The sequence below is a fragment of the Marmota monax genome, unplaced genomic scaffold, assembly GCF_021218885.2.
Source record: "Marmota monax isolate L192 unplaced genomic scaffold, Marmota_monax_Labrador192_F-V1.1 WCK01_AAM20220418_F8-fsc00012, whole genome shotgun sequence".
NCBI classification, from domain to species: Eukaryota; Metazoa; Chordata; class Mammalia; order Rodentia; family Sciuridae; genus Marmota; species Marmota monax.
The window spans coordinates 13,416,648-13,435,680 of NW_026695227.1; the positions used below are offsets into that span (position 1 = coordinate 13,416,648).

At 44.2% G+C, this 19,033-nt stretch overlaps 1 protein-coding gene across 1 annotated transcript; it reads right to left on the minus strand.

The window, feature by feature from the left end:
* Window positions 1-3,725: 3,725 nt before the first annotated feature.
* Bhlhe41 (basic helix-loop-helix family member e41) lies at window positions 3,726-11,385 on the minus strand. Its single transcript, XM_046436209.2, has 5 exons — window positions 10,992-11,385; window positions 10,786-10,849; window positions 10,350-10,457; window positions 9,911-10,022; window positions 3,726-9,483 (listed from the first exon to the last, which is right to left on the minus strand). Exons 1-5 carry the CDS (start codon window positions 11,051-11,053, stop codon window positions 8,384-8,386), a joined length of 1,446 nt encoding a protein of 481 aa, XP_046292165.1. The 5' UTR covers window positions 11,054-11,385; the 3' UTR covers window positions 3,726-8,383.
* Window positions 11,386-19,033: the final 7,648 nt, after the last annotated feature.

Genomic DNA, 19,033 nt, shown 5'->3' on the forward strand with positions numbered 1-19,033 from the left:
GTCTTAGCAAAAACCTGCACCTGACCTGTCCAAGTATTGCTAGCAACACCCGAGATCCCTTTTAATCACATGACCAAAACCATATTTGCCGGGGGTAGTGGAGCTTCCCTACTTGTGTCAACAGCCCTGGAAATTCTTAATTATCCAATCGACATTAGGAACCCCAAATTCCTCGGAACTATTCATTTAGACCATTTATAAATGTCTTGAGAGGTGTGAAATCAAATAACATGGTCACTTCAAAACGTGAAAATCTGAAAGTTGATCATTTTTCCTAAGGGCCTTGTACATAATTTTTCAAAATACGTAACTTTTAAAAATGCATCTTCAGCGGCTGGCTACATTAGTTTCCTTCATTCTATTATACCATGCAAAATCCATCGATGCCAAAAAATCATTTCTTTTATTTTGAACGGAAAGCCTTAATATATTTTATCACAATTAAATTCCTACTGCCTAGGAAATTTTGCAATTTGCAAAACTGCACGTGAGACCAATGAAAAGCACTGCCTCCAACCAGCTGGTACTGCAACACTTCATTTGCCCAGAGCCCAGCTCTAGCACTTTCTCCCTACCCCACCCCTCTACCGCTGCCCGGGCTTCCCCGAGTCTTTGCGCAGGGTCAGGACTCAACCAGGTCCCGCCCGGTCGCGGCCAACCCAGGCTTGGCGTTCCGCCTCGAGGCTCTCCCGAGGCCGCTGCCGACCTTCCTCTAACCCGCCCCCGGGGGAGCCGCTCGAAAACTGCTGTGTCAGAACGGTTCGAGGAGTCCCGAGAGTAAGCGCCAGCTTTAATTCGGGAGGGATGACTATCCAAGGCAGGCCCGCTGAGAGGCGGAGGGCAAGGGAGTGGCGCAGCTGTAGCGAGAGCTCCTCCCGCGTCCCACTCCGTTCCCGCACCCCCTGCCAGGCCGCTACCGTCTGCCCGAGTCTGGCGAGCGGGGAGCGCAGCGCGGCAGCGCGCACGCGCGGAGAGAAGCCAGCAAGCGCCTCCCCGCCCCCGCCTCGCCTCCTCTCACGTGCCTCTCAGCGTGCGCCCCGACATGTGCGGGCGCACGTGACGCGCCGTGTCCGGCTCTGGCTCGCTCACCCGCTCACCCCGTGCGGCTGTACTTTGAACCCAGGCGTGGGAGACGGGGAGGGGAGGGAGGCAGGAAAGCCGGGCGGGGAGCGTAGGGAAGCAGGAGGCCGACCTCCGGGAGAATGATATCATCGGCGGCTTTATCGCTAGGCAACCTAAGAATGCTTCTCTCTTTCCAATCCTAGAGCTCCGTGAAGCTTTCAAGACTGATGACATTGTCCGCCCCCCCCCTTTCGTTCCCCAACCACGCAAGGCTTAAACGGCGGTTTAAGGGGCGAGGGTTGGTTTATCAGTTTTGAAACGAGTGCATTACAAACGCAGAGGTCAGCCGTCGATGCAGTGTGGCACCCACTTGGGAAGGTCTGCAGAGATCCTCAGGGGTGTGGACATACGTACACAGGGGTATCTCTTATCTGTTCAGCCACATGCAGATTGCACAGCTGCGTTATAGTAGGTAGATAAGCCTTCCTCAAGATGATATATGCTTGAAAACTGAGTCCTTCTTAACATAACAGGAAGAGAATCCATTGTCTTTATCGTCAAGTTAGAGCGGGTGTTCTGGCTGCTCTAAGTAACTGAGGTCTCCAGAAGTTGTACCTAGGCTTCAGTCCTTCTGTGAAAGCCAATTTTCCAATCACAGTAAGAAAGCTGCAAAGCCACATATGGAAGCAAAGTTTATTACAGAACTATCTGGCGGATACTCAGTTATCTCTGTTCAGCACATCATATTCTCTGTGCACACCCATATGGAAAAGCTTCCAAAATTGAAACTCTAGCTAAAGTTCACAACGCCCTAAAAATACCCTATATAAAAACTGTAGTACATGGCCCTTCTTTCCTACTTGCTCAATTCTACAGGTTTCCTCTTTCCAGCTACGTTATTTTGGTCCAGGGTTCCTTCTTTCATGGAGAAACTCTTGAGCTTAAGGAGGACCACACATTTACAGAGATGTGGAATAGGGATGGAAAGTCCACCAGATCAAATGGGGACTTCCAGACCAGGAAGGGCTCATTCTTGGAGGCCTACAAAGTGAGCAGACAGCAGAATAGTGTTGTTCTTTGTGGAAGACTGAAAATTATTTTTGGCAGAATTTAATCTCTGTTATAATTATTGCATGACTCTGTGCCATATTTTAGAAAGATTATTACCATGATAATCTTCCTGCCTCCACCAATAACTATATTTTGGCACTTAGGATCTCACATGGACTAGCTCAACTTATTTCAAGAGAAAACCTCAGCCTTCCTCACCACTAAATCTCTTGTAATGGTATAAAAAGCAGTAGGATCCAAACTAACAAATTTAGCACCAACCTTGGTTCTGTCACTTATTGGACTTTGTGACCTTGGATAAGTTTCTAGTCTCAGCTTCCTCTCAGAGATTTTTGGAAAAAAAAAAAAAGCCTTAGGATGCCATGCCTCCCTGTGAGTTGCTGTTTTTCTCAATTCCCCTGTGAGTACAAAGTGAAGAACATGATCACCACTCCCTTATGTGAAAGGAAAGAAATCACCATTAGCTTTTCTTGTAGAACAGATTCATGGAGGAGGTGAGACTGAGCTGCTTGTCAGATACCTGTTGTCATTTCTCTGCATAAGATATTATGTGATGGATGGTACCATATCTCCCATTGTAGTAGGAAATGTCATGACTGCCTAGTCCCAGTTCATGGTTCAGATCCTCAGGAGGAGATGCTCGTGAGAGCCATGAGGGCAGTCAAATTCTTATATTTATTTTTATGTGGTGCTGAGGATTGAACCCAGGGCCTTGTGTGTGTTAGGTGAGCACTCTACCACTGAGCCCACAACCCCAGCCCAGGGCAGTCAAATTCTAAAGAGACCAAACTGTTAGGAAATCTTTGGTCAGACCTCAGTGCAGATATAATATTAAATTGTCCCTGCAGATTAGCTTAGCATTAGATAGGTCTGTGCCAGAGTTACCTTCTTGGACATGATCTCATGAACTTATTATCTGTTTCTTCTGTAAAACCTAGCTACTTCCCCAGGCTGCCTCTGATCTACCAATAGGAAGTTGCAACCTGTCTTCCCACCTGACCTTTGTGTCCAACCCTTCCAACACTACATTGCAATATAATTTGTTTTAGAATGTTTCAGGAGCTTGAGATTTTGAGATTTTCTTTGATTCTCCAGCATGTACTACAGCATCTTGCATAAAATTAGAGCAAAACAAATGTTTGGAGTTACAGGTATTAGGCCAGTGGTACAGTGCTTGCCTGGCATGCTAGAGGCCAGGGGTTGGATCTCTGGTCAATCCCCATCCCCACACCAGCAAAAATCAGAATCCTGATGCTGTTTATTAAGTCCAAAAGAAAAGGAGTATGCCACAATCAATGAGTCTGAAACCACTCCCCAGAGGCTCTGCAGTAGGTGTATCTAAATACAGAAGCAGCATCCAGGCCTACACACCCATCCTGCCAGTTTGTCAGAATGCTTTTGCTGGATCAGCACCCCTAAAGCCCAAGGTCAGTGAGAGGTTACACTGGAGAAGCAGGAGCTAGGGTCATCTATGAGTCAAAATGCTGAATCCGTTTTCATAAATGTCCCTTGGTCCCCTATTCTAACCAACATGAGAGAAAGAAGTGTTCAATCAAATAATTTGTTTTGACATGAAAATTTATTGTTAGATGTGGACTAAAACCGTTAGCAAGTTGCTTTTATTTTTATGTAAGAAAATGATAGAGAAATACAAGAAGTATTTGAAGCTTTTGAATAAAGAGTCTGATATGGAACATAGCTGAGAATCTGGAAGTTAAAGGACACAATGATAAAAAGAAGACTCGGGAGAGTCTACAAACTCACACAATTTATGTACAGAAGAGTCCCTCAGGTCCTCTGTTAGAACCTATTTATTCTAATTTTAGACACATTTCAGATGGGTGTGGTTTTGTTTAAATGGTCTCCTAGCCCACAGTAAATCAGAGGTAGCAAATTAGATAAGGGATGGAGGTAGCACTCTGACCATCAAGAAGTGACAGCTGACAGCCTGGCTTTGTAAGAACCCAATAAGAATCAGTACAGGAGCAAATACTCTTCGAGAGTATAGAGTGATATTTATAATGGCGACTCTGAATTGAGAAAGGTTTAATATGTTCAGGGTATTTTTTCCAAAAACATGTAAGAGGATATGTGTAAAACTTTTTAGTATGTTTTCCAGTAAGATTTTAAAAAATAAAATGGCATTGGCACCTGAACACAGTTTGTTTAAACTGTTGTTTTGTGGGAAATCACTGAATTTAGAATTTTTAAGTATCAGTTTGTAAAAAAAAAAAAGCATAGTTTTATATTTGAGAGGAATTTTCATTGAACAAGTACAAGAAATTTTAAGATAAATATACAATTCCTAAAATAGCATATTTTTAAAGTACATGAATTGCACATGTTTTTTAGTGTAAATCCCATCTTGATTACAGAAAATATGTGATAATTTCCCATGTCAATCCCCTACTTAAACTCTCCCCTGAAAAGCTGGGACTTTAGCATGCACTGCAAATCCACTTTGAACTTATTTAAAATAACATAGTGAGAACAATGGGTAGGCCTAAGTAAATTAATCTGAAAGTCCAAAATTTCAGAATTAAAAAAAAAAACCCATAAAGTATTAGACTGCTATCTGAAGTAGAATACCTTTATCACAATAGTACAGCCAGCTCTTGGCATTATACTTGTCTTAATTCATTCATGAGAGCTCTATTCGTTTTTATCTAAAGTAAAAGGCTTTCGTCTGTTTGCCCAGCCATATCTTTGCAAGGTCTCCACTGGCAATCACCTCCCATGGAGAAGTCAATAATTGACTTGTGACACAGACAAGAACAAGCTGAGCCTCTCCTTCTACATAAGATTTGAACAAATCCCAGGTGACAGGCAATAACCAAAGTTACAGCCTATATAGTAAGTTACAGAGAACTAAATGAAAAGTAGTTTCACAATGATAGGAACTAAAATTCCAGTCATGTTTTCATAGCTATAGTTGCTAGTACCTTTAAAATGTGCTTAAGTTTAGTTCTTTGGGGAAAAAGGACATTTATCAATTCAATATAACGTCTGTTGAAAAATATATGTATTTAAAATTCATTGGAATAGTACCATTCTCAAGATTCATATTTTTCTTAAAATTGGAAATTCACATGATCCACAAAGCAATTTAGCTGAAATTTCACCACTGCAGATATAGAATGCTCCTTAGTGAATTATAATTCAGATTTCAATCCATTAAAATTAATGAATAAACAAAAATTATATTCTTAAGTGCAACAGACAATATTACTTTGCATTTGCATTTCTGTCCTAATTTTATTATGCTGATGCTATCAAGGCATTTGGACTAAACTGATCTATCAAGTCTGGTCCTATCCTAAATTTTTCTATTTTATCACACAAAAATTATACAAATGCTAAAACATTTTATTAACTTCTCATTTACTTTGAATCTTTTTTAAAAATTATGAAACTAATATTACTGTAATAATAGCATTCAAATGTAGCTCAAAATATTTAAAATGCTGCTTTCTCCATGATTCTGGTTTAATTGGGAAGACTATCCTTCTAAAGTTTAATAAATCAGTAATGCTCAAAAATCTTAAAGAGCTTTCTAAGGTTCATTTTTATTTCCTTTGTTCCTATGGTTTACTCATTTAGTTTCAGGAATTTGCCCAATCAAATTCATCTTACCTGGACCAAGATGCTGCAGTGGAAAGTAGTTCACTGGCTGAGGACTACAGCAGGCCTGGCCTCTAGTGCTGGCTGTAGGTAGCTATGTCACCTTGGGAAGATACCAATAGCTCTGGACTTAGTTTTCTTATAAAAATTCAGGGAACTGGATGAGCCATTCCTTCCAGCCCCATATTCAGTAACTTGCAGTTGAGTTTCCATAATGTCAGCAGAGGGAGCACTTTCACTATGTCTTATAAATTTAGGCTATCATTTTCACAAATCAAGGAGTTTGAGGACACTACAGGAATTAAACACTGACAGTCCTTCACTCCATCTGTATCAAGTCATATGTTTGATAATAAATATGATAAAGGTCTAGAAATTGTTTCTTAAACTCCATGATGAACTTATTCCATCCATGACAGAGTTATTTTATAAAAGTTAATGAATCAAAATACTTGGAGAAATTAAGCATCCTGAGGTGGTAATATACTTAATCAGGACCCCAGTAAAAGAGGAAAACACCAGACTGTGTAGAAGAGGCTGCCTGATGTCACAGACAGAAAGTGAAAATCTTGACAATTATAAAAACATGAGCAAATTGGGTTGAACATAAACAAACCATGCAAGTTATTGGTAGGTTTTTCTGTTGAGCTTTTCATTAGGATACACTGGAATAAGCAAGTAGACACAGCCAGAGCCTGCAGGCTTGCAAGAGATTGGAAATATGTGATATCAGGCCAAACAAAAAAAGTTGTATATCTGAGAACCTTAATGACTTTTGTGTTTTTATACTTACAAATACTTTAAAGCTAACTGAGCGTCCATTATGTCTTTTTTTAATTATTAGACAATCTCATATCATATAGAAAGTTTTTATTCCTTAGTAAGAATTTTTAAGTCACAAAATAGTGCGGCAATATTTAGGTAATAGAATTTATGGAGTGCTGAAAATACTAGAATATAAAGATAATTTCTAGTTTATCTTCATATACTAAACTTTTCTAAACCAGCTGGTTTCTTGCAGACAGTATTTATTTATTTGCTTTTTAATAATTTAAGACAGCATAAGCTTGTACCAAGCATAAGCATTGTAACAAAAGTGCAATGTTTCAGCAAATCCTCCCCAAAAGATATTTTAACTCAAAATATCATTAGCACATAGTTTCTCCCTACAAAAATAGCATGTCAGACATCATTAATTGGATGTATTAACAACTATGTACATAAAAGCCACCTTGTAGGCTAAGAGTTTAACGTTGTTTAAACACAGCGTTTGAGGCAAACAGTAGCAACAGCAGCAGCAAATGCACCAAACTGACTAAAAGACCCAGATATTTTCTTCACTCACAGTCAGACTGTTGTGTCTCACCCCTTACATAACATTCAAGTGAGATTTCTCACAGTGCTACCTTGGCAACAAACTAAAAATATCTAGACAAGGTCCTGGTTTAAGCCTTATTTAAAAAGCTTTCTTTGTGATTATCTGGTATCTGGTTTGGTCTCCAGAAAATACATAGAGTTGGAGATAGGAAGGCCTTACAGGGCTTCTTTCCACATCTTTACAGCATTTCCAACCACAACTGACCAGTTTCAAGCTTTCCTCCACTTTTATGACCTAACAAGAATATAGGATAAATCAGTTTGGACTTGTTTCTTTTTTAAGTTCAGTGCACTTTTTGTTTTTTACAGTAAGATTACAGAAATTTAGAAACAAGATGGATTAAATGAGAATAGATGCACTTCATATATATATATATATATATATATATATATATATGCGCAACATATATGTAACATATGTAACATATATTTGTGTGTGTGTGTGTGTGTGTGAGAGAGAGAGAGAGAGAGAGAGAGAGAGAGAGAGAGAATATTAAGATGAACCAACTGATTCATGGTCAATTTCTCAATAAAGTGCAAGCACAAGATGGTAAGAATGGTTCTGGGCTTCTTCATCCATCTTCCCTGACTTCGTGCTGACGATGGCCCAACTCTGTGTCTCTCAAAACAAGTGCAAGTTAGTAAAAGATACCATTTTAACCACTTCAGAATAGGTCGCAGTGTGGGCAACTGTATCCTCACTTCTTTGAAAAATATATGCCTTTCAAAATGCCGAGCTTGAAAAGATCCTCAATGTGTTGTGGACCTCATCCTAAAACAAGCAGGGCAGCCCTGAAACAAGGCTCTATGTAAAGACTACCTGCTGTCCTCTATCAACTCCAGTCAAGGAACTTGGCACCTTCTCCCCTCCCTGGTTCAATGAGATCACCCACAGAGAAGACCCTTCTTAACTTTCTCTAGAATTAGGTTCCACATTTTAAAAGATAATGGAAGATGGCCTAAAAGGAGACAAAACTTATCAAGGGAACTAAAAAAAGAACCAATAGCTATCGCAGAGGATCTTTAACAGCTGGTGTATGTGGGGGGTAAGGGGATATTAGTGTGCGGAGGATGGGGTGGTGAGAATTGAGCAAAACAGGAACTCCAAATGTACACAAAACACCTGTTTCCCCCCCTTAAGCCTGTCCTGCATCTATCACGCTTCCTCCCTTAAAAACATTAAGGGTGTTTTAACTTGTATTATTATTATTCCTCTTAAACCTCCATCCCTTCTAAGGAAGGGCTCAAGGACTCAGGGGGCTTCCTTTCCTGGCTGTGAGGGATCTTCCTGAGCAGAGCTCTCCGGGTTCCCCGGCTCGCGGGGGCCGGCGAAGGGCAGGTGGGTGCGGCCGTGCGGATGCGGGGGATGCAACGCCCCAGGGGGCGCCACCTCGTGCGACAAGAGGGTCGCGGCAGCAGCCGCGCCCGCCTTCTCGGGAGGGGGCGACAACACCGAGGACAGACAGGGGAAGGCGGCGGCCGCGGCGGCCGCTGCAGCAGCAGCGGCGGCGGCAGCTGGGGCGGGGATGCCGGGGTACAACAGTGGGAACGGGGCGGCGGCCGCCGTGGGGTACAGATACTTCTCCAGGCCGCTCTTGTCCAGGAAAGGCTGCACGTAGGCGGCGGCCGCGGAAGGCGAGAGGAAGTAGAAAGGCAGGCAGAAGGGGGCCGCTGCGGCGGGCTGAGCGAAGGGTGCACCCCCGCCTCCGCCGAACGCCACTAGCGAGCTGAGCAGGGCGGCGTCGGGTCTCAGCAGCGCGGCCGCAGCGGCCGGGTCAGGCCCCAGGAGTGCGGCCGCCGCCGCCGCCGCGCCGCCCCCCGGGCCGCCGCCGCCACGGGAATCCAGCTTCATCCTCTTGGGCGCCGGCGAGTCCTCCCCGGGAGGCTCCTGCTTGATGGTGACGCGGCTCGCCCCTGCGCCTTTGCTCTTCTCGCGGTCTGGCCTGGCCTCGGCCTCTCCGCCGTAGCCGCTGTCAGTGTCCGTGTCGTTCTCCGCGGCGAGCTCGGCGCTGGGCTGAGTCCGCTGGATGACCGGCACGCAGTGGGCGAGGGGCTCGAGCTTCTGCCCTGCGCGCTCCAGGCAGGGGGCGGCCGTGGACCCGGTGGGGGCGGGGGCGGAGGGAGCGCCAGTGCCTTTGCTCAAAGGGACCTGTTGAGTCAACAACTGGGGGGTGGGCAAAAACTGGGTGGCCACGGCGTGCAAGTGGTTGATTAGCTGGACACACCGCGGCTCCCTGGGTGTCCAGCTCTCAAACCGGGAGAGGTATTGCAAGACTTCTTTGGCGCATGTTTGAAATCCCGAGTGGAACGCATCCAAGTCGGACTGAATGGGCGATTTCAGAGATCGCTCCCCTAGGATGAACAGGGGGTGGGGGGTAGGGACAGGAATGGAGGCAAGAAGAAAAATACCGACGTTAAAACATCTGCTTATCACGTGGGCCCTACATTGACTAAAGTGATCTCGTTTTTTCCTCAGTATTCGAGTGATATAATCCACCGGTTGCCGAGAGAAGGGGGGGCGGCTGGGGTTGTGGGGGGGGGGGGGAGCGCTGTCCTCCCAGCTGAAAAACCTAAGTGGAGAGGGCGCAACCGCCACTTTAAAATCTGATTCCGGGTTCAGCTGAAAGCCTCTAGGATGCTTCGGGAAATGGGCACTTGCCAATGAAGGGAAAGTATAAGCAATTTTCACAAGTGAGAGTGAGTCCACTGAAGGGGTGGGGGTGCTGTCTGCGGGCTGCCCCGCTTCAGCAGGCTAACGGGCCTCCCTGAACTGACTTACCATTCTGTAAAGCAATTATCTTCTGATGCTGTTGCTCGGTTAAGGCTGTTAAAGCTTTTAAGTGTTTCAAAGTTAATTCCAAGACTACCGCTTTCTCCAGATGCCCTAGTGTCTGCAGTGGTGCAAAAGAGAAGGGGGCACTTGGTTACTTAAAAGCACACATTTGGCTTGATGGCTCTCCATTCAGCACAGCAACTTAGGCAAGCACTTTGAAAGAACTACTATTCTTACACTTCTTGAGCTTTCCTTAAGACAGGTTATAAATGCTTTCTTGCCTTCAGCTTGAAACACCCATTCTGAGACTGGGAAACTGTACACTAAGGAACAAGTTTTAAGTCAGGCCTCTAATATTTACATTTTTTTCTTACATCTCTGTAAGTCGTACCAGGCTATTATAACGCCCTTGGAGAGCAGCAAAGAATGAAAATGTGCATCTTACTGTCAATTTCAGATGTTCAGGCAGTAAATCTTTCAGCTGAGCAATGCATTCATTAATTCGGTCTCTTCTTTTCTTTTCTATTAATCTGTGCGGTAATTTGTAGGTATCCTTAATACAAGTGTCGTGGAAGAGAGAAAACAATAAGCTAAACAATCACTGGACACAGCAACCCTCCCACTCCCACCCCTCCACAACATACTATGTGATAGAACTATGCCCAAGAAACCTCTTTCCTCTGGACTGTTCTTGAAATGCAATTTAAATTCAGGTATGATGTTTAATATACCCCTGAGAGTATCCAGAAAGCCACTTAAAATTCACAGTTGGGAAAGCTCACAGGCTGGAATATATTTGCGGGCAGAGCTTCACTGTGAAATCAATGGCCCTAATTAACTATCCAGGCAGGTTATGGGAAACATCGGAAACTTACACTTACCTTGCTGTCGTCTCGCTTCATGCTCCTTTTGGGTTTACACATATACAAAGAAGAATAGTCCAGTCTGCAAAACAGAAATCATCATCAGGCACCCATTCCGGGAGGGGCTCTGCCCTTATCGGCTCCATACCACTTTCTGGAGGAGGGAAAAAAAAAAAATCTAACCGAAGCCCAGACAGATATTCGCAAGGGTGCTTGCACCTTACCCTATAAAATCTCTATGTTCCAGTAACTGTCTCTCTTGCAAATGAGGAATTCCTTCGTCCATGTTCAATCGCTGTTTCTTCTGTTTCGATTTTGGGGTCTCTGTTCTATAATCTGTGGGACGGTAGCCTTGGGAGATCTTGGGGGGATCGGTGCGTCTCCAGTCTCTCTCTCTCTCTAGCTCTCCCTCTTCAGTGCAGTGTCGAAAGTGTGAAGCAGTTGGTCCCCCCACCCCCCCCGCGGTCGCTTGCTCTCTGGCACACACGCACACACACACTCTCCCCGGCCCCACTGCGATGGTAGTTTGCTCTCACTCCGGGCAGTGTTTGGCCACAGGGCACGCGCGTCGCCGGCCAGACCAGCACCCAGCTCACGTGCGGAACGTACCATCCGCGGTCCAGCCCGGAGGGGGGCGGGGGAGGAGGGGCCGGGCCGGGAGGGGGCGTCGGGAGAAGGCGAGCGGCGGCGGGAGGGGGCGGGGACACCTGATCAGGGCCACCGGAAAGGAAAAACAACTTCGGCCAAGCTATTCATCTTCCCAAAGGCGATGCAGTCTGAGGGGGGAGGGGGCCGGGGTGCGGGGCAGCCGGGGCTTCCTTGGCTTGGAAACGCGACTCCCGCGGTTCGGTCGTCATTACGGTGCAGAAACGTGAACGTGGCTTTTTGCTTTTCTACTGATGGGCTGTTGGTTTGGATTAGAGAATGACAAGAGAGATTTCGCGGTGGGTAAACTTCAGTTCCGAAGGAAATTTTGGAGACTTGTTTGCTCACCGCTCAGTGGCCGGGAGAACCCTTGGCGCGGGTTGGAGGTTGCCCCGAAAAGGGGCAATTTGAAATCAGCTCCACGAGGGATTTCAGATAAATGAAAATGTAATTATTGGGTCAGAATGTCGCAATCCTAATGCCTTTCGGAGACGCACTGTCCCTGGGCCACCTAAACTTCCCGCAGCAGCCGGAATTGCGGTGCCACTAATCACAGCAGCAGATGACGACGTTTGGGGCCTCTTGTGCTTGCGGAGGAACGCGGCGAGGAGAGAGCGGGGGTAGGGAGGGTGGAGGGGGTGGCACAAGAGGGGCAGCCACAGAAAAGCAATGCAGCATTTATCACTCTCTGGCGAAACTCCGCCGCCCCTCTGCGCCTCTGGTGACGCTAACGTTCTTTCTTTGAGCCCCCAGCCCCCGTGCGATAAGCCACGCCGGGAGTGTGCCGAGCCCACGTTTACTACCGCTGGCACCTCCAAAGCCTCCCTCCTTAATCCTCTCTCAAACGGGTACCAGCACAGGGCCAGCAACGTGATCCGACCTGCCGCTGCTGCCACATCACTGCGCGGGGAAACCGTGCGCGCGCGCGCGCTGGCCCAGCAGCCGCGGGAGCACAGGCTAGCACGAGCGGGGCTACCTTTCTGCAGAGCCACACCAGGAGCATGACTCACTCACTGCTAGTGAGAGTTACCCGGAGGTGCCCCGGGATGAGCACTGCCCACGCCGCCCTAAGCGGCAGGAGACAGGGTCCTGGGAGGCTAGGGGAAAGTGTCTTGCGGGACCCCCAGGTCTCCTGTCCCTTTCTGCCGCAACTTGGTCTGCGAGGGGTGAGATGGAGGAAATATATATTAATCTCCTGAACAAACAGAAATTAAAGCCAAGCTTTTTTTCTTGCACTTAGAGTAATAATTGCATTCTCCTCTGGTGATTTCCGAAACATTCATTATTGTCAGTGGCACGTGAACCAAGGGTAGCAGAACACCAAATGTACACGCACTGGAGCGCAGCAGGGATAGGGGCCGTCGCTACGTGTCCTCCCGGCAGCTACCCCCACCCCCAGCCTCAGGCCCGGCGGGCGCGGGTTCCGGGGACGGATCTGGGTCGCTGGAAGCGGCGGCTGGAAGGAGGTCACGTGGCTGCCAGAGTCGCGTCTCTTCCCCGCCTCCAAGAGCCGCCGGGCCACGGCCTCCACCGCTAGAGCTGCTGCAGTCTCCCGAGTCCTGCACAGAGACGCGCAGCGCGTCTGGCTTCGTGACTTGGGCGGCGGCGGCGGCGACCCGGGCTCACCCTGGCGAGATGAACCGATTCAATTCCTAGACTCCTTTCAAGGACCCTGAAGGTCTCTCGACTTCCTCAAATAGGGGATATAATTTTGCACCAAATAGGCAATTTAATAAAGATAATACTTAAAAGGTATTTTTCAATGCTGTTGTATTTAAACCTTTATCCGAACGTCTCTCCTGTTTCCAAGTAGTTGAATGAGTACTTCCCTTTGGTGGGGAGGGCAAGTTAGAACCCTAAAGCTGCATATTCCTGCACTACTGTATCGTTTTTCCCCCTCTTGTTTTGTCCAAAAAGAAGGAATGGGAGGATGTCATTAAGGTTAACAACAACAACAACAAACAAACAAACAAAAAAATTAAAATACCAGCTCCCTTTACAGGATCTGATTGTTTGGAGTAGGAATAGGGTTGAAAAATGATCATTAAACTTATGAAAATGAAGTAAAGACCGAATCCTTGTATCTTGGCCTTGTCTGTAGATCAGAGGAGACCAAGTCAGACATCTGACCAAAGCAAACCTTAGGGACAAAGTCTAGGCCAGTTTCTACTGCAAGTTAAAACAGGAGGAACCAGGACCTGCACCTTGAGGATCAAGGGTGGATTAAGTTAGCATACACACTTTCTATAATCTAACGACACAGAAAGAAGATACTGTCTGCCTATGAAGACTTTTTGTTACCACTTTTCTCTCCTCTCTCTCCAATCCCTTCTGTACCAAGCTTCCATATTCCTGTAGTCAATAGTTTGGTTTTCTCTTCCTCTCTTTCCTCTCCTGATACCCAGCTCAACTGTAAATGGGCTTATTTTTCAATTTTTGATCTCCTTTGTTATTTTTGATTCTCACTTTCCTCTTCTTGTTTTTCCCTTTCATGCCCCTTTGCTCTTCTTGTTTTCCTTCTTTCTCTTCTTTTCCCTTCTGTTATCTTCTATCTTTCCCTGTTAAATATCTGTTTTTGCCCTGTCCCTGCAGTTTTTGTTCTAGGTCCTGTGTTTTTTAACCTTTCACCCTGGTGACACTTCTTGCTTATCCACTTCCTTAAACTTGAGTCCTACCCCTTTTCTTTCTCAAACTATTGTTCTGGACACCAAGCATAGTGTTTTGTTTTTTAATATTGATTTTTTTTTAGTTACAGCTGGACACAATACCTTTATTTTATTTACTTATTTTTATGTGGTGCTGAGGATCAAACCCAGGGCCTCCCGCATGCTAGGAGAGCGCTCTACTGCTGAGCCACAACCCCAGCCCCAACCAGGAATAGTTTGATGTCTCCAAGTGTTCCTTTTCTGCAAGGAGGGCAATAACAATAGCTGACAACTACATAGCACTTAGGATTAGTGTACCAGACTCCATTCTAAGGGCTTTTCATGTATTAACTCATTAATCCTTATAGTACTGACCCTGCATATGGTAGATACTATTATTCTCTGCATTCCATAGATGAGAAAATGTTTACATAGCGAGATTACAAAATGTGTCAAAGGTCCCAGAGCAGGATTTAAGCCCAGTGTATGCCTGAGTCTGAACCCTTTACTGTTACCCCTTAATGTGAATGGTGAGGGCTAAAGTCTAAATGTTTACCTGCTTCAGGGGTGTGCTTATGCACATTTGTTGTGGAGTATGTGTGTGAATGTGGAAGGGTGGGATTTTGCAAGAGAGATGGGGGAAGGGAGAGATGTTAGCACTAGAGCTGATGGCAGAGAACCAAGAAGGTATAACAGAGATGGGTAGCAGTCTTTTGGCTGTCAGTAGTCATCCATTTGGCATCTAGCTCCACATTTATTGATTTAAGTCCAAACATCCTAATTAACTGTTATTATTTCATACAGATGTACAGAGGAAGGTTAGTGTAGAAAAGGCTAATGGTGACTGATTGTTCACCATCTAACTGAGCAAACCAAGCCAAACTCTAATGTGAAGCCTGCAGGTTTGTAATAGGAAGAATTCACCTGTGGTCAGGTTAGAAAGGAAAAAATTCCCCTGACAGAGGAACAAAAACTGGACTGCCCGCTTTGGACATGTTTAAAATAGATTGAGTCTTATCTTTTTAGGAAGGCTTAATGCTGTTCTGCTGAAAGCCAAGAAGGTACAAAATGAGCTCAAAGCCCCTTTGAGCTTATAATTTAATGATTTTATGATGCGTGCCTCCAATGAAAGATACCCATCTTTCTCCTTTTTGTAAGTAGTGGAGAAAGCTGCTCCCATTGGTTTTCTTTGGTTAAATAGGGAAATCACTTCTACAGAGACTAACAATTTGGCCCAGGTGTTTTTCTCCTAAGTATTCTAGGCCTTACATTCATTATATTCACCTTGTGGCTTTGGAAGTTCTTATCTTACTTGCTTGCAATGTCTTGGATTTCCAACAAAGACAGAATTCTCCTGAGAAGATTAAAGTTCCATTAGGAACATAGGTTTTCTACCTCTTTAGTGCTCTACAAGTCCTACTGCTCTTCTGGAGAGGTGACTCATGGAGAGGTGACCCCAGACCTGAACTAAATGAATTATGTACTTCTGATGGCCTTAGAAATTCCAAGCTCTTCTGAAAGTGAGGAATCTCGTGCCTGTGATGCTGTGAAAACAGCCCATGGGGGGCAGATGTGTGGAGTGTGTGTGTGTGTGTGTGTTGCTGAGGATGCAATCCAAGGCCTCCAGCATGCTAGCCAAGCCCTCTACCACTGAGCTGCACCTCTAGTCCCAGATGCCTTAATGGCCTCTGTTTTGGATAGAATTTATAGTTGTTCTATGTCATTTTACTCAAACAGAAGATATAACCTATTCATCAAAGAACATAAGAATCTAAAAGTTTGGAGTTGATGCTTAAATCGAAGCCAGGGGGAAAGGTGGTAGGAATCTTCTTTTGTGGAGAAGGGTTAATGCTGTCACACACCCTGCAGAAAGAAAGATAACACCAAGAAGGATCTTAGGAGGGAGGGAAACCCCACTACTACTCACCAGAAGCCAAATATGACTTTAAGATATTGATGATGTTATTTGCTGAAGGTACCAGATTTAGAATCCTGGAATAGAAGGTTAGGTTTCCCAGTTGCATACTCAGCACTTTAGCCACAGCAGCAGAAGTGTCCCCTTTTTAATTTGTAAAAGAACTTAAGTCTTTCTGTAGCCTACCAATTAACGTGTCTTTATGGTTGTAAATATACACATGAATCACGTTTTATACTTATGTAACACTTTTTAGGACATTTATCCACTTATTAGTCTTTGCATAGTACCAAAGAGCAGATGATATTAAGGATAGGAAATACATTCTATTCCTGCTGAAATCACTTATATATTTGTATTTATGTGATTGTCACAAACTCCCTGGAAGGCTATTCCAAATTTAATGTGTTCTCAGTGCTCCCAGAGTTTCTAATATGCAAAAAAAAAATGTAGACTCAAAAATCATAGTCATTTTTAGAACTAATTGATTTCCTTCATATATCCTATATCTTCAAGTCATTCATATAGATATTTTCTTTTTAAGCATTTTTGCCTCTCCATCTAACAATGATTGCCCTTTTAGGTAAAGGAGTTCCCCTGGCATTTTTACCACCAATCTGCCTGGTCCCTCCTGTTATCCATATGCTTCTTATACTGATGCATGCTGGTCCATAACGATGCCAGAAAAGAAGAGTGTGGAAAATATGACACACCCATAGGGATCTCCATAACGTGATTCTTACCCTTCCTCTGGATTCCTTGAACTAGCTGGATTATAGAACCCAGAGAGGCTGCAGTTAGAAGGCACCTTTTAACCTCTGTTTTCCTTGTTACTGCTGATGAAAATTCTTGGAAAAATCTTCAAAGAGAAGCATATTATATAATGTGAAGCATACTGAAATGGAATAAGATGTCCCAAACAGCCACTCTTCTCACCTACCTTTTGTGGGCTTTGTCAGGTCTTTGAATATCATACATGCTAGGCAAGCGCTCTCCCACTGAGCTACATCCTCAGTCCCGGAGTTATCCATTACAGAGTGCCACTTTATATAAGAAACAGAAAGTCTAGTTAAGGAGGACTTAATCTGCACTTAAAATTAGAACTAATGTTTGAAATTTAATTCAGTAGTTAAATCAAGAATTCATATACATTAATTACCCAAAAGTAAAGTTATACTTTAATTTGTAATTCTGTCTCATAAGGAAACTGATGGAAATCTAGACTATCTGTATTAATTAAGAGCTGTACCTCTGATGGCCTTAGAAATTCCAAGCTCTTCCAAAGGTGAGGAGTCTCCTGTCTGTGATGCTGTGAAAGCAGCCCATGAGAAGTAGATGTGTGGAGTGTGTGAGTGTGTGTCTGTGTGTGTGTGTTTTTCTGAGGATGGAATCCAAGGCCTCCTGCATGCTAGATAAGCCCTCTACCGCTGAGCTGCACCTCTAGTGCCAGCTACCTTAATTGCCTCTATTTTGGATAGAATTTATGGCTTAAATAAGACAAAATAACAGCAGCTTAATCAAAGAAGGCAATTTTTTTTTTTTTGCTAGCATACAAGAAGTCAGAAGGTAAGGAATTCAGAGGTAAATTGAGGTGATAGTAGTGCCAATATCCCAAATTTCTGCTTTTCTGTTGTGTTCTCCACCAGCTCCTATCCTCAAGATTGCATCATGGTCATAAGATGTTTTCTGGAACTCCTGCAGGAAGGATAAAAGGGGGACTGCCAGCTGAACAAGGTCTCTTTAAGCTTTTCTTGGGGTATTTAATTCCAATTCCAATTATAAGCCCCATCCAATGACCTCTGCTTATATCTTATTGTTCAGTCCTATTGCAAGGAGACTAGAAATACAGTTTTCTAGCTGAAGCTTCCCAATGACTAGAGGGAACAGAGAATAGATATTAGATTGGCATCAGTCATTCTGTGGTGGTGTGACTAAAGTAGTGGCTTGTTCAGGTCCTCTTCTTCTTCTTCTTCTTCTTTTTTTTTTTTATCAGTGGCTCTTCCCGCCCCCCCCCCCCTTCATGCCACATGTATTGATAGTTTTCCTTAAGTATACTGGGGTATTTAATTCCAGTTTCAGAAACTTTTCAATCTTTCCATCTGTAGTTGCACAAACTTAACTCCTTAAGCACAGGGTCTTTAACATCTGTATTCTCAAGTTCTAATAATTGCAGAAATCTGCCTAGGGAGGAAATGCAACAGGGTTTGCTCTTCTTGTAGAATGCAAATTGCAACTGCATGTTTTCTGGGAAATGACTTTCTTCCTTTTTAAGTTGCACACCTGTCCTCTGGTGGTTCTGTCTCTAAAGCAATGCCTTCTGCATTTGGATTGAAGCGATAAATTTCTAGCATAAAGGCTCCTTCTGATAGTTCCCACCTGAATGCAGCTAGGATTTTGTTCTTCATTCATTTATAGCCACTTTGATCTATGTAGAGTACAATATCTTTAGGGTCAGAAGATAAGGAGGAAAATTGTCTGATGTAATTGGGTTCGGCAGTAGAAGGAGAAAAGAGGAGATCAGGTCAGTACAGCAAAAAGGGAGCAGAAGAACTAGTCTCTAGGATGGGGATTGGGAAGTGGAACACTGGAAGAATGTACCTTGGGATACTTTACTATGGACATATATAAGAGCAATCATCTTACAACCATTATTTAGTTGAAATTCTTGACACTCCACTTTATAGATATTCAAGTTCAAGTTTTCATCCTTGCTGTGGCGTGGTATTCCTGACATTTGAGTTGGAATACTAGGCTTATATTTCCCCATAGACAGATGACACATGGACAAAGGCTATAGTTAGCCTATGGAATAAAGTTGTCAAGTGTCTTGGAATCTGCTATTCAGTCTCATCCATTAAATGAGTATGTGCTGTGCTTATAAGTGCTGGGCATTATGGATTTAGCATTGAACCTTGTCTTCAACAAGCTTACAATGTATGGGTGGAATTCCTCAAAGAGATCACTAAGAAAATGAACAGTTATCCTAAAACCATCATATGTTCCCCAAAGCCTCCTTTATGGCACATTCGAGATATACCTACAGCTATGCTTCTCTAGTAAT